Source organism: Lissotriton vulgaris, chromosome 11, assembly GCF_964263255.1.
Source record: "Lissotriton vulgaris chromosome 11, aLisVul1.2, whole genome shotgun sequence".
In the NCBI taxonomy this organism is placed as follows: domain Eukaryota; kingdom Metazoa; phylum Chordata; class Amphibia; order Caudata; family Salamandridae; genus Lissotriton; species Lissotriton vulgaris.
In genome coordinates this window covers 1,073,520,740-1,073,542,888 of record NC_141699.1, presented here as the reverse complement: position 1 = coordinate 1,073,542,888, position 22,149 = coordinate 1,073,520,740, and the positions used below count along the sequence as shown (strand labels likewise).

The 22,149-nt window shown below is 44.1% G+C and overlaps 1 protein-coding gene across 1 annotated transcript in view; it reads left to right on the top strand.

Annotated features, from left to right (window-relative positions):
• Window positions 1-342: 342 nt before the first annotated feature.
• The window catches only part of LOC147684129 (cytochrome P450 2J4-like), a 63,661-nt gene continuing 41,854 nt past the window's right edge, over window positions 343-22,149 (top strand). The window contains exons 1-3 of the mRNA XM_086944514.1: window positions 343-952; window positions 5,522-5,684; window positions 9,385-9,534. Coding sequence (XP_086800640.1) covers window positions 782-952; window positions 5,522-5,684; window positions 9,385-9,534 — 484 coding nt within the window. The 5' untranslated portion in view covers window positions 343-781. The remainder of the gene's footprint in view (window positions 953-5,521; window positions 5,685-9,384; window positions 9,535-22,149) is intronic.

The following is a 22,149-nucleotide window of genomic DNA, read 5'->3' as shown; positions in this document are numbered from 1 at the left end:
ACCCACAATAATTATTAATTATTTGTACCAGAGGGGTCAATATGAATGTAATTGAATTGGCCCTTTACAATCCAATTGAGTCATCAGGTCCTGTGGCATAAATTCCAAGCACTTGATAGAAGCCCATGAAAAGAGATGTGTTTATTAGCAGTACATTGGCATGCCCTTACAAGAGGTCAAACAACAGCAGAGCAGTGATAAAAGAGCAAATATTCCAACCTGCAGGTGATAAGCATGCATGTTACACAAACAGAAATCTCTTATCTTGTGCACTCCCAGAATATACGCCTCCTCTGCGGTTCTTAGGCAGAGTATAAAAGGGGCGAGAACGTGAGAAAGAATGCGAGTGAGAAGGGGACCTTTACTGAAATCGGAGCGAGGAGAGAGATGCATACATACAGAAGAAGATAGATCCTTAGGCTGGACATAAAGGAGGAAAGGCAAAAAGAAAAGAGGAATTGAAAGTAGATAAAGGAGGTGAAATTGAGTAAAATAAAGGGTTAGAATAAAAAGGGAAGAAAGGAAAACAGACATTCAGGTCAGATAAAGACATGCTATAGACTCAGTGTACATAGGGGACAAAGAGAGAGAAAGGAAGAGATAGAGCGAGAAAGAGATAAGGAGAGAGAAAAGAGGACTGTATCAGCTAGAGAAATAGATATAGGATTCATGAAGAACTAGGAATACATTATACTAAGACAAGAGGGAAGAATAGTGCTTAGAGTACATTTTAAATTCCACTGCTTAGGAGATCTGCTAGAAGCAAAGACAGGCACCTACCATGCTGTCAATCACTGAGCTGTTGATTGCTCTGTTTCTTACTCTCTTCATTGCACATTACTTCAAGCTTCAGTGGTTGAGGAGAAGATACCCCCCTGGACCGACTCCGCTGCCCATCATTGGAAATCTCTGGACCCTGAAATTTGTGCTTCACCACGAGGTCCTCATGCAGGTACTGTACCCCTGGTTACAAGGTGGTTGTTGCTTCTGTTGAGTGTGCAAATGTTTCCCAGCTGAATGTATAGTTTATAGTGCTCTGTACACAAACACACACCCTGATACTTGGGTCTAAGAAAAATGTGCAGGTGGATTGCTCTATCACAGTCGCTCATGAAAGGCTAGAATTTGTCTTTGACCATGTTCATAGACAGATTAGCTACAAACATGTATGTTTTGGAAAGGTTGATGATATTCTTGGATGACTGAAGCAAAAGGAGGAATACCCTTTGTCGAGGATGGGAAACTTAAATGATGAAAATCATCAAGAAATTATTGGAAGAAGCTGGAGTGCTAGAAAAAGTCAGAACCGCAACTACCTGAAAGAATATGTTCAAACATTTAAAAAAAGAAAATTGAGTTTTTGTTGCACGTAATATATTGTTTTATATATGCTAGTAGTATGGTGGTCTATCTGTTTTGTGGATTTAAAAAAGAGGACGACGTGTAATATCCTGAACGATTTATGTTCAAGAATGTGAGGTAATGGAATGTGGAGGCAATTTTCTACAGGGAGTCAGTCGGTTGATGAGTAAAGCTGGCGGAGGAGGTCTGTTTGGAATACAGCTCTGACATATTCATCCATTGGCTGTCATTTGAGCTAATTTCACATTCTGCTAATTTACCTTAAAACATCCACAATCAACAATCTATGTTAGTGTCTAAAGAGTAATGTAAACGTAAAATGCATTTAACAAGGCAAATGGACACCCTTGAGCAGCCCGGACCTCTGGCACTGCCACCAAGCACTGGAGCAGAGCCCAGAGAGACTGTTCTGTTTCCAGTTCATTTGCACGCCCTTTGGAGAGGTCAAATAATAAAAGGATAGTGACAAACAGAAAATGATCCACCAATGAGGTGATAACCTGGTGTGTTATGTAAAATACTAACTGGAGAATATTCACATTATCTAATTAACATGTCTGTGGTCACCTTTTCTTCAAAAAATACCCACAGCAATTATTCCTTATTTGTGCCCAAGGGGTCAATTTAAATGTAACCGGCCCTTTAAAATATAAATGAGTCATCCGGTCCTGTGTCATAAATTCAAAGCACTGGACAGGAGCCCAGAAAAAATAGATGTGTTTATATGTACAAAGATAGATAGATAGATAGATAGATAGATAGATAGATAGATAGATAGATAGATAGATAGATAGATAGATAGATAGATAGATAGATAGATAGATAGATAGATAGACAGACAGACAGACAGACAGACAGACAGACAGACAGACAGACAGACAGACAGACAGACAGACAGACAGATAGATAGATAGATAGATAGATAGACAGATAGATAGACAGATAGATAGATATATGCATACACACAACTCTTACACACAAACACACGCACACAAACCTTTCGATCGAAATGTTTCTTCTACTGCTCTTCCATCCACCAAAATAATGTTGTTCAATCATAATGATACTTTTAATGCTGTATGGTTTCCTATGGGTGCATTTTAGGTCTTATCCTAAACTAGTCGATGCCGAGTTTAACTACAAAATCGCATCAAACTCCTAAAGATGTTTTCAAGATCACAAAGGATTTTGATAGCTTGCCAATGCTCGGTGTCACCTTATGTTGCACCCTTTTGTACTTTAAAAATAAACCAAGGTATTACAAGACCCAGAGGAGTTCACTGGTCTCTGGTTCCACTGGGCTTCTCTGTGGCCACAGTGAGTAGTAAGTGAGCCCTCAGACTAGTTAGTACGTTAATGGTTCTTCAAGGTATGTGCTCAGGTGCAAAGGTTCAGAAACGGTTCCTGCTGTGCACTTTTTACTGCACCAGGTATAAACTTTTCCTAAATTGATCTTCACTTATTTTTACTGCAAAGTTATCTCAGTCAAACTCTCAAGGATGGCTCTGTTCAAGAAAACCAAGGGTTTTGGTTGCTTGCCAGTGCTCTCTGGTGCTGAGTGTTGCTCCCCCCTTGTACATCAAAAGTGAGTATGTTCATTAGCAGAGTAAGCGGAGGGCTCATCCAGCGTTGCACCCAGGTGTGCAACATCAGCCAGGGTATTTCCTCAGAGATTCATTAGTCTATGGTTTCTTATTGATGTTGGTTCAAGACAAGCAGCTGCCTATTCCATGTGACCACTTTATATCTCCCTGCTCGCATGCCCAGGGTACTTTTGCCATGTGCTCTTTTAACACCAGCACTGTTGGGGTGCACATTCCATCTGGCCTGACTCATTTTACCAGTGTAACTGCCCAAGTGTGGATTGCTTATTATGTTAACATAAGCAAAAGAGGGCTGAAGGAAACAGAAGGGCCTTAGGCCTCAGTGGAAGTCAGATTCAGGATGCAATCTGTGCATCCTTACCCAGGCCTGCGTCTGTGCCATGCTCATTATTCTCTGCAGCAGATCATGTTTGTACCTGTCAGAAAATTACATACAGAAGCAAAACACAAAATATGAAAAAAACACAAACACCTCAGCCAGAGGAAACACGGTGCCTGATGCATGGAATATTATTGCTGACCTGGCAGATATTAACCCATCAAAATACGTGACTTATTTCTGCAACGCAACATTCCATGCCTTGTGCTGCCATCAAATGTCTGGGTCAATCCATTACATATCTGTTGCTCAGATGGTACACTGTGCTCCTTAGATATTGCTGGGCTCTGGTGGGTGGGTCAACTTGTAAATGATGGGGCTCTAATGAGCCACAGATGTTCAAAGTGCAGTGATGCCACTCAGACAGGAGAGGTGCTATTCCTAGAAAGAGCTGGTGGTAGAGATTACAGGTTTTCCATACTAAGGCAGGAGATTTACCCTCAAGCTACTCGAATTGTGCACTAAGTTAGTTTTCAAGTACACCCTAGAGAGCACACATTATCAAACCAGCTTCCACATTGCCACAGTTAAGCACACATTGCTGTGTCTGTTTCTATGTTGCCTATCAAATGACCATGGTGGTGTCCACATGGATCCTGTAAAGCACACATTGCCCCGCCACACAAACAAACATAACACCAGAAAGATAATGGTAACATTGGGGTTCTTTTTTCTGCAGCCGATTTGTATAATGTTGGGTACTGCGCGTGAGTGGCCCTCTCCATAATAATCATACATTAAATATTCTTTCATATCCAAAGACAGGGTGCAAACGTTGCTAGTGTAGAGCATGTAGCTGCGGCACATGTCTATCTTCATAGTTCCCACAAAACTTTTGTTTAAACCAAGTCCCTGGTAATTGCCATCTCTGTGTTTATGTAGCACTTGAACCTCAAGACAAACAAGGGTTCACCCAGGACAGTACATTACAGGGCATGGATGTGGCATTGCCATTCTTTTAGACAGTCTAGTGAGCTTGATGTGAGAGGAACATCACTTCAATAAACTCTTATGTGCTATTTCCAGACCAAAATCTTTAAACAGGTGCATGAGAGGATTCACAAAAGAGTCTGGACCATGTGAGGGAAAATCATGTGTGTGGGTAGCTCCCATTGAGACCAAATTGTAATGCAGACTAGAGAATATGTGATTTACGCAGCTTCTTTCATTGGTGTGCACGTTTTATTCCTGAAAATACATGGATAAAAAATGCCTAGGCCTCGAATCAGACACGACTACTCACAGAAACCTCTTTATTAATTGGACACCAAAAGATATTTCTAAAATCCAGTGATTGTTGATAGATGTACGACCCATTATTAATGATGCAGATAATTCCATCCTTGAAAGATGGAGGGCATAGATTTTGATCCGCAATGAAATATGTAAAGGGAGATTTTCAATGTACAAAGTAAAAAAGAGAAGGTGAGTTTAGTTTAGTTTAGGACAGTCATTTGGATGCATGAAATGCAATCTGTCCACCTTTAAACTTGGTCGTTTTACACTAAATCACTTATAGAAGTGTGGCTCAATGGTTAGAGCCGCAGACCCTGATGCAGAGGTCTTGCCCGGGACCAGGGTTCAATTCCTGTCTCGGCGGGTCTTGGGCTCAAACATTCCACGGACCTGATAATTCTCGCCTCGGTGCCTATTCCAATCATGGAGTCCCACTCTGCAACTCTGGGCAATAGCTTGCTTAATCTCCACAATGCTAAGGATGCCTGGCCTTCACCCTGGGGGTGCCCAGGAGTGGGAGCCTCACAGGGAAAGCCAGGATGGGTTCCACAGCGGTATTCGTACAAGCGCCTTGAGACCCTTGTGGGTGAGTAGTTCGCTATACAAGTATCAATTTCATTTATACTGCACAGTCAAGGTAATTTTAGATTTGATGATTGGCTAATAGTACCTTAAATTCTCAAATGGTAAATAATGCCTAGGATGGGGGAAGGTTTGGATGAGCCACTATCTTCATGGATGGTAGGTCAGTTTTACTACCCTACATAAAGTAACATAAGTAGTACGTGGCTAACATGCCTTGCCCAGGCTGCCCAGAGTCTGAAATGGATAATAGTTACCTTCCCCCAAGAGATCAGATATTTATTTGGTAGGGTTGGTACATGCTTTCTTCTTGTTTGCTGTTCTATTCAATACCTGCATTATTGCTTTACACCCCCAGCTTGCCAAGACCTATGGGAATGTTTTCACTCTGTGGCTGGGGCCGAAGCCAGTGGTTGTGCTGAATGGATGCCAGGCTTTAAGAGATGGCCTAATCTCACACTCCGAAGAGCTTGTTGGACGCCCTACAATCCCAACTTTTCATGAGATGGCAAGGGGCAAGGGTAGGTAGCTCTTGCTTCACAACAGCATAATTAGGCAGCAAATAACTTGTTTTTATATAGTGCTTCATACCGCACTTCAGTCATTTCTAAGCTCTGTAAATAATAGGATTTTTGAGATTCAGTTTATTGGCACTCAATTTACCAACCTTGAAGAACAAGAGATGTAAGTATTTGAATGTGTGATCTGCACAGCCTTTTCCAGCCTCAAAGGTGTAACTCAATAAGCCATTCGTCCAGATTTTAAGAGTATTAAAAAGCCGGCAGGGGTCAGAGAGCAAGAGGTGCCATTGATTGGATTATGAAGGGATGAAATCCAAGCTTTGTGTAGATATTCATGACTGCTGTAACAATTTACTGAGCGGATGTATACAGATTTCTTTGTCTTACTCTTGACCTATTTCTACTCATGGAGTAAAGCTTTGTGAATTGGGTATACATTGTGTAAATGGATGGATGGATGGATGGATGGATGGATGGAAGGAAGGACGAACGGATGGACTGTGGGGCAATAATACCACAGACGATGAAGAACTAGGGCTTTCAAAGTGGGCAGTTTGTGAACATTGTGCATTATTTACACAATACAGTGTTGCCGCCTCTCGGGCAGAGTGTATATAGTGACCTGCCCGTCAGCAAGCCTTCCCACTCCAGTGGGATACCAATCAGTGCTCTCTCTGTCTAGGCCCTAAAGGGTGTGCCACTGGACAGCGGCTGCAGTGGTGGTAGCCTGCAAATCTACCAATGTACACTGTTATGTTATGCAGATTTGTAGAGCGCACTATCACACAAGAGGGTAGCCTGACACTGAGCTAGCGTTCGAAAGAGAATGGGCCCTGCACAGTGGTGTGGGCACACATGTGCAGCAATCAGAATCTAAGAGCTGGCATTCTATACATCAAACAAAAACAGAGTGAATCCCCCGCGTATCCTATGCTGCAGATACAGTGCTACTGGATGTGCAAGGGAGGAGGACAACTGTAAATCCCACTCTGTATCAGCGACTCTTTTATCAAATTGTGTTTGCTGCAGTTAGTAAAGGCAGCAACATGAGCTGAATGGGTTCCAGAGAGAGAGAGAGTGAGAGAGAGAGAATTATATTTGTAGCTCAAAAATGAAAAAGTCATTGACAAACCAGTCACTCTTGCAGCCTTTTGTATGGATGTTTGTCATTACATCGCATACTAATACCACGCGTGCCAATACAACGCGGGTATTACTACGCAATGTCAATGACAACTACAACGCAAAGGCATGCATGGTAAAGATATACTTGTGGTTAAAGTTTGCAAGGTAAGTGACAACCCTGCCCCTACACCTACACCTACACAACACACTACTCCCACCCCTACACTACCCTTAACCCTAAAACACTACAACACTACCCACACTACTCCCATCCTTACACTACCCTAGACCCTAAAACACTACTACACTACAACACTACCCACACTACTCCCACCCCTACACTACCATAAACACTAAAACACTACAACACTACCCACACTAATCCCACCCCTATACTATCCTAACACACTACTACACTACAACACTACCCACACTACTCCCACCCCTACACTACCCTAAACCCTAAAACACTACTACACTATCCACATTACTCCCACCCCTACACTACCCTAAACCCTAAAACACTACAACACTACCCACACTACTCCTACCCCTACACTACCCTAAACCCTAAAACACTACGACACTACAACACTACCCACACTACTCGCACCCCTACACTACCCCTAACCCTAAAACACTACTACACTACAACACTACCCACACTATTCCCACACCTAGACTACCCTAACCCACTACTACACTACGACATTACCCACACTACTCCCACCCCTACACTACCCTAAACCCTAAAACACTACTACACTACCCACATTACTCCCACCCCTACACTACGCTAAACCCTAAAACACTACAACACTACCCACACTACTCCCACCCCTACACTACCCTAAACCCTAAAACACTACTATACTACAACACTACCCACACTACTTCCACCCCTATACTACCCTAAAACACTGCTACACTACAACACTACCCACACTACTCCCACCCCTAACCCTAAAACACTACAGCACTACCCACATTACTCCCACCCCTACACTACTCCTAACCCTAAAACACTATGACTACAACACTACCCACACTACTACCACCCCTACACTACCCTAAACCCTAAAACACTACTATACTACAACACTAGCCACACTACTCCCACCCCTACACTACCCTAAAACACTACAACACTACCCACACTACTCCCACCCCTACACAACCACTAACCCTAAAACACTACTACACTACCCACATTACTCCCACCCCTACACTACCCTAAACCCTAAAACACTACAACACTACCCACACTACTCCTACCCCTACACTACCCTAAACCCTAAAACACTACGACACTACAACACTACCCACACTACTCGCACCCCTACACTACCCCTAACCCTAAAACACTACTACACTACAACACTACCCACACTACTCCCACACCTAGACTACCCTAACCCACTACTACACTACGACATTACCCACACTACTCCCACCCCTACACTACCCTAAACCCTAAAACACTACTACACTACCCACATTACTCCCACCCCTACACTACGCTAAACCCTAAAACACTACAACACTACCCACACTACTCCCACCCCTACACTACCCTAAACCCTAAAACACTACTATACTACAACACTACCCACACTACTTCCACCCCTATACTACCCTAAAACACTACTACACTACAACACTACCCACACTACTCCCACCCCTAACCCTAAAACACTACAGCACTACCCACATTACTCCCACCCCTACACTACCCCTAACCCTAAAACACTATGACTACAACACTACCCACACTACTACCACCCCTACACTACCCTAAACCCTAAAACACTACTATACTACAACACTAGCCACACTACTCCCACCCCTACACTACCCTAAAACACTACAACACTACCCACACTACTCCCACCCCTACACAACCACTAACCCTAAAACACTACAACACTACCCACACTACTCCCACCCCTACACTACCCTAAACCCTAAAACCCCTACCCCAAGCACAATCAGCCTTACCTCTTTCCTCGGGGTTCCAGCGTCCCCGACTCTGCTCCCAGTTCCAGCGTCGTCAGAGGTGCGGGTCATTGTGAGGAAACAGCCTCAGTTTCCTCACAACGACATGGATAGCCATTACATTGCATGCGTTGTAAAAGCGCATGCGATGTAATGGTATGCGTGTTTTTACCACCGTTGTAACATCGCTTGCGTTGTAACGCATGCGATGTAATGGCAACGCGAGGTAAAAAACGCATTGTAATGGCTGTTCCCACTTTTGTATACTGTACCTCTACCTGTACATGCATTACATTAGCAGAGAGAACCAGAGCATTCTTTAGCCAGACCTAAAAATAATAGTAAAGGCAGAAGCAAGAGTGGAATGAGTTGCACAGAGAGCGCGAGAGGGAGAGTCTGATAATTGAAGCTCAAAAACCTAAGTTACTCTTGCAGCCTTTTGCACAGAATACTTCTACTTGTACGGGCATTACCTTAGCAGAGAGGACCAAAGCAATATTTAGCCAGAAAAAAAAATTAAATACATATGTTACGTTGAAGATATAAATAACTAAAACCTAACACACAATTGATTACTTAGGAGTTGTCTTTTCCTCTGGACACACCTGGAAGCAGCAGAGACGCTTCGGCCTGACGACTCTGAGGAATCTCGGACTCGGGAAGAAAAGTCTAGAAGCGCGAATCCAGGAGGAGGCCCAGAGCTTGGTGGACTTCTTTGCAACAAAGAAAGGTAAATTAATTCAGGTCCAGGTGCCACTTCTATGATATTAAACACCTGAGCCTCATATTGGTCTCATTCATTTTCAGCAATCACCATTTATGTATCTATTTATTTATTTATTTATTTAATTATTTATTTAATATAGCACAAACCAGATCCAAAGAGATATCTAAGTGCTTTAAATAAGCAGTACCTACTGCGTACAAGCAGCATGCAAAACAATATGTATGGTTTAGGATATGCATGAACATTTTGCGTAGTTATATTTAAAGCACCAATCATCCACATTAACGTATTCTAACAGAAATCTAAGCACTTTAGCTGTGAGGATAAGTGGAGATTATCAAACCAAAGGCAAGAACTAAAGAAAAGCAATAGCAAGCGGGCACAATGTATCTTTCAACATGATCATTGTAATCAGAACAAGATGCAATTGCCAAGAAAACCAGACTGTCATCAGTCCAGTTGAAATTCACAATGGAGCAAGCCACAATGTGGCAGTTACATAGCATCCCCAGGGCCAATATTTGAAGGAAAGGGGAGGGGGACCATGCATCCCTTCTTCCTGAGCCTCCAGAGGTCCTAAGGACCCCATCCCCCAGGGACAATTGTAATAAAAAAGGGGAGAGAGTTGTGTGCCCTCTCCCTGAGCCTCTAAAGGCACCAGGGACCCCATCCCTTGGGACCAGCTCACTGGCTATGTTCTGGGAGGCCACCCTTGGGACATAGCGGTTTCCCTGCCTGAACTGGGGTGGGAAGGGAAACCTGTGTTTGTTACGGCTTGGCAGGAGCATTTTTTTAAACTCCCACCAAGCGGGAGCAAACACAAACTCTGCTTCCAGCTTGCAGGAACTTAAAAATGCTGTTATGTGGGCAGGAAGACAGATCAAGCTATTGCTCCCAACAGCAGGGAGCAGCTTCATTAGCTGCTCCCTCCTGGTGTGAGCAGTGCCGGCTCCCGCTGAATGAGGGTAGCTGACTGGGGCTGTGGGGGTCCTGACGATCTCCCTGTGGCCACCAACAAATATATGGTGGTTGCCCTGGGTGGGCATGAGAACACCCACCTTTCATAGTGCCGCCCCGGGGGGTTGGGGGTCCTATGGGCCGATAACAGCTCGGGGAGGGAGGTTGCTAACTATAATGTTACTTTAACCTTAGTTTTTTCAGTAAATATATATATATATATAAATATATACTTTAACCTTTGTTTTTTCAGTGAATATAATATCTATATATATGTATTTGTATATATGTATTATATGTATATATATATTCACTGAAAAAAGGTTAAAGTAACATTATAGTTAGACTTATATTTCACTCATACAAAACCATAGAAATTCAGCTGTTATAGTTACCTTGGCTAACTATAACTTATGCCCCTGTAATGCACTGCTTCGGACCTCACATATTACATCACTCATGACATATTCAGTGACATCACTGATGAAATCTCAAATTACATCACTGATGACATCATCCAGTGATTGTGAGTGTTTGTCAGAACTCACCCAGATAACGTAAAAGTGAAGTTGTCAGTCAATATAGTCAGGCATCAGGCATTGCACAGGGCTAGAAATGGCGTAGCCAGGTTCAGATTCCTCTCCTGGAAAAACCCAAAGATGGCTGCCAGAAGGACAGGGAAAGGTTCTACTTAGCGTTTTAGTGGTTCCTGTGATTAAAAGGAGAGATAGAATTTTGACAACTGTGGCATTGGAATCCTCACACTTCACCTGAGGATTTGGAAGGTAATAGAAGTCTTCCAATGAGCTTGACGTGCGTTAGCTAGTAAGGGTAGTGCCCGTTGCTTGTCCGTCTCATTGTTATTGTTGCCACGTGCTAGAAGTAATTATATTGCTGTGTTGTATTTAGTACTGGATATGTAGGTGAGCAACCCAATATGCCCTTGCGGGCTCGGGCAAAACTTGTTATAAGAAAAATGGCCAGCAAGGGGTTTTATTGTTTTTCTATTTATCAGCACTGTTAGGACCTGTATTGAATAGTCAAAGTACCTAAACCTGAGATTAATCAGTGGCTGTCCTATGTTATTAATTTTTAGAAAAAAAAGTCCAACAGAATCAGAACAAACAGTGTTACCACACTAACACAGTATATACAATGAATGATAAATAAAATGCGAAAAACCAAGGTTTTGTGTTGTCTGAAAGTTATTATTTGTTTTCAAGACAGAAAAGTATATTTATATACAAAAAAGATGGGCATTCATGAAAAATAGGATACATACATGGATATTATTTAGATATTCAAGGTATTAGTTGTTTCCTCCTTTGACATATCCAAATACTAAGTCCAGACTGCTTAAACACAATAGTACATTGATTTCAACTCCAAATCAGAAGAAAATCAAAAGATGACATCAAATCAAAGGTGCAGAGTTGGACTAAAATAGTCGACGTTTCGGTCTTTTTGAGAGTTTTTCATAAGACCATCATCAGGACAAAATAGTTCTATATACAATAGATGACCCTCTGTGAAGAGAACAACATTGTGTTACAATATGTACATATATATTCAAATACCTGGTTTACAAATCTAAGCACAATTTTTATTAGTACAAATCTATATATATTGAAATTTTTACTTTTTTACATGTCTATTACTAGGTTTTCTTAAAAAGTCGGTGTGGCGACTGGAGAACATAGGCAAAACAAATTTCTAAGTAAAATAATGGTCAAAGAGCCAAAAAATGCAATCAGTAGTAATTTGAACTCACTTTTACTTAGTTAGAGGCACGTCAATTTAAATTCAAGACGACAGCAGCACTTTCAATTGTAGCGTTGATGCGAGGCAAAGAAGTAAATCTTTTGTGCCAAAATTTTACTGTAAGAGATGGAGGCAAACGGTAATCTATCTTACCACTACAGTTTTAGACAAAGACATTTACATAGACTGTCCATTAAAAAAGAAGTGTTATTAATTTACCTCGTATTATATACAGGAGTGCTGTCTACAATTTCTGACGGGATGTCCAAGTTCGATCAATTTCAAAGCACTTGTATATTTCTAATTGGATAAAGAAATATGTATACGTATTTTTAGGTTCACAATATATTAGTGTTGATTACCAGCTTTAAGGAGTTACAAATATTTTGCGCCATGTCTATTATGGCTTAAAAAAGCCTCTAGCTACGTGGTTGACTAGTAATTGTTGATAAATGGTGCTAGTTCACAGGGGATAGTAAAGCTAATCCCAACATCAAGTTGAAACGTTTATTATATTTCAAATATGGCGTTTCAAAAGACTATAGGCAAAAATATTACGTCATATCCATTGTGCCTTAGGGAAACCTTTGGCTACCTAGTTAACTGGTGGTTGTCGATTAATAATATTAGTTCACAGGAAATGGTGAAACAATTATAAGCAACAAGTTGGAATGTTTGTTAGATATGACTTTTGGCGTTTCATGTGACTATCGGCACCATAATCTTTTGAAAATTAAATGGGTGCCGATGTAGCCAAAGTAAAGGTGATTAAATGGGTACCGGTAAAGCCGAGGTAAGAGTAGTACTCCCAGTTAGTAGGCAGGTTTTGAACTGCATACTAGAAGAGTCTTGTTTCTGACTTCACTGTTTTGAGGGTGTCTATATTCACTACCGTTATTTACAACATCGTTCTTATATTCCCTGAGTTGAAGAGAGAGTGTTTCTATTATCACTGGTCTTCTGATATAGCCTGTGTAACTATCGAGCTCGGAAGCATTTACACGGCGAGTTCTCTTTGCGCTTGCTAGCACAGTCTTTGGTTGTCATAGAAACTCATATTGTGAGGGGTGACTGATTCCTAAAGTTGCCCAAAAGAAAATCTATTTTTGTATCAATTTAAATCTGTTGGAGCGTGTTGTGTAATGTACACCCACTCGTGTGGAATTGCCCATATCTGAAGTGTGTTTTCTCCAGACATCGCGTTCTGTTTATCAGTAGAGGGTATACTAGATTTTAAAGGGTTATTCCAAAATCTTTACTTGCTGTTTGCCAAGTAAAGGAAATATACTGTCTTTGACGGGAATTTTCATTCCGTTAAGTCTCAGGGTGAATTAGTGCAATAGTTATACATGTATCAATTATAGAGCCATTAATCAAATTACAATAAAGAATCAATATCCCCTGCCACTAATTCCAGTCCTCCTGGATCAAGTAAAAGGTTCAAGATTCTATACCAAACTGGACCTACGAGGGGCCCATCATCTTGTACGTATCCAAGAAGGCGATGAGTGGAAAACTGCATTCAGGACTAAATATGGGCTCTTAGAATATCAAGTAATGCACTATGGCCTTTGCAACGCCCCAGCGGCCTTTCAACACTTTATCAATGACGTGCTGAGGGAATATATAGAACAGTGTGCTATGGTGTACATAGACGACATCTTGATATATTCTGATAATGAAAAAGTACATGAGAAGCACGTCAAAAGAGTTCTGCAAAAACTGAGAAAAAACTAGTCTTTTTGTAAAGCTGGAAAAATGCGCATTCAGAGTAACTTCAGTAGAGTTCCAGGGTGTTATCTTGTCTCCTGAAGGAATAACAATGGACAAACACAAGGTGGATGTAGTGCTGGAGTGGAAATCACTGCAATTCGTCAAGGAGGTGCAAAGCTTGATTGGATTAGCAAACTTCTACTGGAGGTTCATCTAAGAATTTTTGAAGACGCTGGTGCGTATTACGAAATTGCTAAAGAAAGGAGTTCCTTTTGAATGAACCAAGGAGCCAGAAGAAGTATTTGTGCTGCTAAAGGAGGCCTTTACTACAGCATCCATTTTGCTACATCCTGATCCATAAAAAACATTTTAGCGCCGTCTTTGGTTGTCATAGAAACTCATATTGTGAGGGGTGACTGATTCCTAGAGTTGCCCGAAAGAAAATCAATTTTTGTATCAATTTAAATCTGTTGGAGCCCGTTATTGAATGAACATGCGCTCGTGTGGAATTGCCCATTTCTGAAGTGTGTTTTCTCCTGACATAACGTTCTGGTTATCAGTAGAGGGAATACTAGATTTCAAAGGGTTATTCCATAATCTTTACTTGCCGTTTGCTGAGTAAATGAAATATAGTGTCTTTGATGGGAATTTTCATCACGTTAGCCCCTCAGGTACCTCCAATAAGCACCACAGAGCTGCCCTGACGCATACTGGAGGTACCTGCTTTGCTAGTTGGCCTCCAGAGACCCTCAGGGTTGAAGAGGAATTAATTTCCCAACTTAAAACGCACTACATGGTGTGTTTGCACACATGTCACCTCAGGCCCTGCCCCCTTCCTTCATCACTGTGCAAACACGCCCCCTGCCGAGTTATAAGTTGGGGAATTAATTCCCCTATAATACTGAGGCTCCCTGTGGGCCAACAAGCCCACCAGGTACCTCCAGTATGCGCCAGGGAGCTGCATTGCAGAGAGGTGTTCAGAGGCCACGCCCCTTTTTACACCTCTCTGCAATGCAGCTCCGTGGCGCTTACTGGAGGTACCTAGTGGTCTAGTTGGACCCTAGGGAACCTCAGGATTCAAGGGGACTTAATCTCCCAAATGAAAAAGAGCCAAATGGGGTGTTTACACCGTGGTGAAGGGAGGGGACCGGGCCTGAGGTGACGTGTGCAAACACACCCTGTGGCACGTTTTAAGTTGGGGAAATAATCCCCCTTCAATCCTGAGGGCCCCTGGGAGCCAACTAGCCCACCAGGTGCTTCCAGTAAGCTCCACTGCACTCCGTTGCAGAGAGGTGGTCCAGGCTGTGCCCCTTTTTACACCTCTCTGCAACACAGTTCTGTGGCGCTTACTGGAGGTACCTAGTGGGCTAGTTGGACCCTAGGAACCCTCAGAATTCAAGGGGACTTAATCTCCCAACTTAAAACTTTACACAGTGGTGAAGAGAGGGGACGTGAGCAAACATGCCCTGTGGCGCATTTTAAGTTTAAGTCCTCTTCAATCCTGAGGGCCCCTGGGGGCTCACTAGCCCACCAGGTGCTTCCAGTAAGTGCCACTGCGCTGCGTTGCAGAGAGGTGGTCTAGGTTGTGCCTCAATTTACACCTCTCTGCAATGCAACTCTGTGGCACTTACTGGACATACCTGGTGATTTAGTTGGCCCCCAGGGACACTCAGGATTCAAAGAGACTTTATCCCCCAACTTAAAACGCCTACAGGGCGTCTTTGAACACATGTCACCTCAGGCTCCCCCCTCCCTTCACCAGTGTGCAAACGCATCCCGTGGCATGTTTTAAGAGGTAGTTTAAATCCCCCTGCCCTATTATGTACTAGGGGCTTACAGAGGAGGTCATGCTAATCACAGGGGTACCCCAAACCCATGTTGTTCCCTAGTATATGTAGGTGTTTTCACTGCATTCTAAGTGTCTTTTAGCATACCACTGGCCCTAGGCCTGGTTAGTCAGAGTCCGTTAACACCAGTACCCGTCTGAAGAAATTGTGGGCACAGGATAATTTTGTAACAAGGCCTCTTTCTGCTCCTCTGTTGGTTCTTTCTGCACATGTCTTCTTCCTGCACTTTTCTTCGTCTTTGAGGACTTCTGTTGCTTCTTTCTGCATTTCATTTGCTTCTTTCTGTGCGTTTTTTCTTCTTTCTTCACATGTCCTACCTCTGTAGGCATAGTTAAAAACTAGCATTTAAAAACCTTAGAAATTCAGTTACAAAAACATAGGTTTCAGGCACGTTATAGTTAGAAATTAGCATTTAAAAAACCTTTGAAATTCACAGAAACAAACATAGATTTCAGGCACGTTATAGTTAGAAATTAGCATTTAAAAAAACCTTAGAAATTCACTGAAAAAACCATAGGTTTCAGGGGCGTTATAGTTAGTTGGACATTTCACTCGTACAACACCATAGAAATTCCCCTGTTATAGTTAGTTCAGCTAACTTTAACTCGCGCGCCCGCAATGCACTGCTGATGACATCACATATTACATCACTCATGACATGGTCAGTGACATCACTGATGACATCACTGATGACATCTCAAATGACATCACTGATGACATCACTGATGACATCATACATGTGACAATCTGATGCACCTCCTCACACTCTAATATAACCTTTGATACACCCACTGCAAAATACAGACTACCATTTTTGAAACCATCGACACACCAATACCAGTTACTACATGCGCACTGACTGATTCCTAGGTCTACCAACACATCCACTCATTCACCTATACAATCACTCCATGAGTATGTGGGTACTGACTAGAAGATTAGAGTACTGCAAGGAGAGTGCATGGTGAATTTATAAGTGCCTGGGTTTTGGCGCAGTGATTAGATAAGTACATGGTGCTCGCTGGGTGATTGGAGGAGTGCATCTGTAGTGACAGGGCAATGGCTGGACTCAGGGTATTATTATTATTATTATTATTATTATTATTGAATTTTATACCGCGCACGGTTACCCTGAGGCATCCCAGCGCCTATAGAGACCAAGAGCAGACTGCTAATAGAGAACAGGGGAGCTACCATTATTCTGGAAAAAGATACGTTTTCAGGTGTTTTCGGAATCTGAGAAGGTTTGGTTCAGAGCGCAGCGAGAATGGGAGGGAGTTCCAGGCGCGCGCTGTATGGAAAGAGAAACTCCGGCCCCCTGAGCGGGCTCTCCTGATTCTCTTTGTCTGAAGGAAATGTTTGTTGACAGAGCGTAAGGCTCTTGTGGGCTTATATGGACAAATCATGTCCTTCAGAATAGCTGGTCCTTTACCCTGTATGCTCTTGTGGGCAATGCACAGGGCCTTAAAGGTGACTCTCTCTTTGACAGGGAGCCAATGAAGTGCTTTTAAAGCAGGCCTGGCTGACTGTCTGGCCGGAACGTTCCGCAGCAGCCTTGCTGCTGCGTTCTGCACTTGTTGTAGGATCTTAAACGTTAATTCTGGTGCTCCAAGAAAGAGCGCATTACTGTAGTCCAGGCGTGAGATGATTAAGCCTTGGACTAACAGCTTCCGGGAGAGTTCTGGTAGCAGAGGGAGAACCTTGCGGGCCGACCGGAGCATTCCATAGCACACGCCCGCGGTCTTTTTGGCGTGTGTCCTAAAGGACAAATCCGGCTCCAGCCAGACCCCCAGGCTCTTAATCTCCTTTTTAGGATCGGGCGGGGTGCCCATGCAGTTGGGCCAGCTGCTTGGCGAGAGGGCAAAACTTGACTGGCCCAAGATCATCAGCTCGGTTTTTGATCCGTTCAATTTGAGCGATGACCTGGACATCCAATCAAACACCTCTCTCAAGCAAGCATGAAGCGTCTCAGGCTGTTTCTCCAGCTGTGTAAGACTCACCACTAGCTGGGTGTCATCCGCATAGCTTATGGTCTTAAAGCCAAACGGAGACACCACACCTTCCAAGGGTGCCATATACACGTTAAATAACGTGGGGCTCAGGGATGAGCCCTGTGGCACCCCGCAATGAAGTGGGAGAGGAGGGGATTTTGCGTTTCCTTCCCAGACCTCGAAGGTACGCCCCTCCAAAAAGGAGGTCAACCATTCCAGGGCCACTCCTGCGACACCCGACTCGGCTAGACGTTGTATCAGCACCCCATGGTTGACGGTATCGAAGGCCGCACTGAGGTCCAGGAGGATCACTGCCACTGATCCCCCTCCGTCCAAAGTGCTTCTGGCCTCCTCTACCACTGCTAGCAGAGCCGTGTCCGTTCCATGGCCTGGACGAAATCCCGTCTGGGAGTCCCTCAACCGGCCATTCTCCTCAAGAAAGTTTGATAACCGATGGTTCGCCAACCTCTCGGCAATCTTACTCACTCCTGGTAATAAGGAGATGGGCCTGAAATTGGCCAAGTTCTGCGGGTCCAGGCCCGGCTTCTTCAGAAGCGCTTTGACCACCGCACTCTTCCAGTCAGGCGGCACAGTCCCCTGGGTGAACGAGAGATTGATCAAATCGGTCACGGGCTCTCCTATCGCCAAGGCGGCCTGCTTAAGGTACCGCATCGGGACTGGGTCCCGAGGTGAGCCACTTTTCAGGCTCCCGAGGACCTTCAGCACTTCGCCTGAAGATACAGGACCAAATGACATCAGACGATTTTCCGACATGCTGAAGTCCTCAGAAGGGGACGATGTTCCCACCACCGAGGGGAGAGAACTAATAATAATATCAATTTTGTTTTTAAAATAGGTGGCTAATTCCATACATTTTTCCTGTGGTCTCTCGTAGACAGGAATAGGCTCAGGTGGTTTAAGAAGCCCCTTCATCACTAGGAAGGCTTCCCTGGATGAGGACGCAGCGTGATTTACTCTCTCCTCGTAGAAGGAGGTCTTAGCAGTACGTATAGCACGTTTGTATATTCTTAGTTCCATGCGATATTTTTCCCTGCTATCTATCTCCGGGCTCCTCCTCCATAGTCTCTCCGCGCGTTTGCAGTTCTGCCTCAGGGTTCTGAGCTCTGGGGTATACCAAGGGGCAGACCCCTTTCTCTTATCCCTAATGAGCATCTTCTTGAGTGGAAGCACATGGTCCACTGCATTGGTCAACCAATTCCTCACTATAGCATCTGCAGACACCGGATCACCACCCTTCTCAGGCTGGGTGTCCTCAAGACGGGTATTCCACGTCTGTACAGGAAGCCTTGACCATGCCCTGTCTATTCTGAATTTCCTGAGTGGGAGCGTATCAACACACTTAACCACCCAGTTAGCCATGATCAGTGAGTGGTCAGACCAAGGAAGAGCGAGGGGAGGCATAGCGGATATACCCGTCATGTTCGAAAAAATGGGGTCCAGAAGATGACCTTTAACATGTGTGGCCCCAGTATTTATCAATTTCATCTGCAGGGCGCTCAGCTCGCTCAACAAATTAGTTGCTATAGGGTCAGTTTCTTCATCGAAATGGCAATTGAGATCTCCCAGCAATATGAAGTTGGATGCGGCCGCAGCCAACAGGGTAGTGGTTTCCATTAGTGACGATATAAAATCACCCATGTTTCCAGGGGGCCGGTAGACTAGGAGGCCTGTCAGCGAGTAGGTAGGGGAGAATTGAAGTGAGAATTGGCAGCTCTCACAATCTTTGACCCCTGCCTCACGTGCCTTACAACCCAGTGACTCCCTATATATAATAGCCAGACCCCCACCTCTCCCTGTGCCTCTGTCAAGATGGTAGATCAGATATCCCGGCGGCAACGCTGTCACCATATCCGGACCCGAGGTGTCAGATAGCCAAGTCTCAGTGAGAAGCAAGGCATCAACCTTGTGGTCCAGTAGTAGGGAGTTAATCTCTATAGCGTGGCAGGGGAGAGATCTGCAGTTAAGCAGGGCGAGCCGACACAAGGTAGTGGGGGTGGCTTCTTCGACATCCGGTTGGCAAACTCTACATCCCCTAAAGTGCTTTCCATCTTTGGCAATATAGCAGCAACTGGCATATTTCGGTATTCTGAAGGATAGGAGCTCATCCTTCGTGTACCTGATCGTAATAGCCTGTTGGGGTCTCGCCTCGGGCATAGCCCCTGGTCCTGGACCCGTCTGGGCCCGGACGGGCACAGACGGGCTTAACTCTGGCGAAACTCCGGCGCTAGTCCGGCGCGTCCGCTGCTCGCGTCCGCTGCGCGGAGCCATGTGTGACTGTTTATATAGGGCGACTAGACCGCTCGGCGAATGTGCCCCCACCTAAGATGGCTGCCAAAACGGGATCGAGCCCGGGACCGGTCTAAACCCAGCACCCAGGGATCGGGGACCGAGGGAAATGAATTCTCTGCCTAACGAGGGTAGGAGTATGGTATTGTAGCAGTGCATGAGTTAGTGCATGGGTCACTGCATGAGTGCATGGGTAGTAACTGGATGATTAGAGTGCTGCAAGGAGAGTGCATAGTGAATTTATAAGTGCTTGGGTTTGGTGGAGTGATTGCATAAGTACACACATGTCACATCAGGCCTGCCCCCTCCTTTCACCACTGTGCAAACGCGCCCCCTGGTGGGTTTTAATTTGCCCCATTTTACACCTCTCTGCAACGCAACTCTGTGGCACTTACTGGACATACCTGCTGGGCTAGTTGGCCCCCAGGGACCCTCAGGATTCAAGGGGAATTAATTCCCCAACTTAAAATGCGCCACAGGGCGCGTTTGCACACTTGTGACATCAGGCCACACCCCCTCCCTGTACCACAGGTCAAACGCACCCCTTGGTGCATTGTAAATTGGGGGATTAAGTCCCTTTGAGTCCTGAGGGTCCTGGTGCACTGCTGCTTGGAGGATGAAGTCCACTTGTGGCCTGAGGTCCTAAGGACACAAGAGGACCTTATCACCCCACCAGCAGTGCACCAAGAGGCGCATTTGCAGAGTAGTGTAAAAAAGTGCGTGGCCTCATACCTCCTCTCTGCAATCCAGCTCTTTGGCGCTTACTGGAGGTAAAATGAGGGGTACTTGGCCCCCAATGTTGATGTTGGGGGCTAACTACCCCTCCTGTTATCTCCAGTAAATCCCACACAGTGGGATTGCTAAGAGGTGTTCGGAGGCAATGCTCACCTTTCTCCACCACTCTGCAAACGCAACTGCTATGGTATAGTTAGAAATTAGCATTTAAAAAACCTTAGAAATTCACAGAAAAAAAATAGGTTTCAGGGATGTTATAGTTAGTTGGACATTTCACTTGTACAAAACCAGAGAAATTCGGCTGTTATAGTTAGTAGAGCTAACTATAACTCGCGCCCCCGCAATGCACTGCTAATGATGTCACACGCAATGTGTGACGTCATTAGCAGTGCATTGCTCAGTGACATCACTGATGACATCTCAAATGAAATAACTGGTGACATCATCCAATTGATCATCTGATGCACCTCCTCACACCCTAATAAAACCTTTCATACACCCACTCTAAAATACAGACTACCAGTATCGAAACCATAGACACACCAATAGCAGTTAGTATATACCCGCTCAGTGATTCATACGTCTACACACACATCCACCCAACCCATACAGTCACTCATAAGTGTAGTCATTCATCAATACAGCCACTGATATATCCACTCATACACCCATATAGACACTCATACTCTGCCACCCACCCATAGAGTTACTCAAAAGCCTAGTAAGTCACCCAAAAAATTAATTACACTGCCATTTACTCACCTATACAGTTATACACAAACCACTTCCCTTATTCATACAGATACGTACTGTCTTCAACAATTACTGTCATGAGCACACACTTATCCATGCAGCCACAGTCACAATCAATCACTGTCACATATACTCACTTATATACTCCAACACTCATAAATACTGCCTTTCACATATGTAGTTACTTACATATATGCCACTAACACATACATTCACTCACCAACACAGATATACGTACACATACTCACCCATACACTCCCTAACACACGTACTCATAAACGCATATACCCAGTGAATCACCCACTCACACATCCATGCACAGAGTCACACACACCCCCACCCACACATACACTCAGGCACCCATACAGGTTCTCAGACAACCAATCATTCTTCAATATACCTTGGCATATATAGATATAACATTCTTGAAATTTTTAGAAACACTCAGACACGTGTATGATGTCATCAGTGATGTCATTTGTGATGTCACTGAGCATGTTATGAATGATGTAATATGTGCCATCATCAGCAGTGCTTTGCGGGGCGAGAGTTAT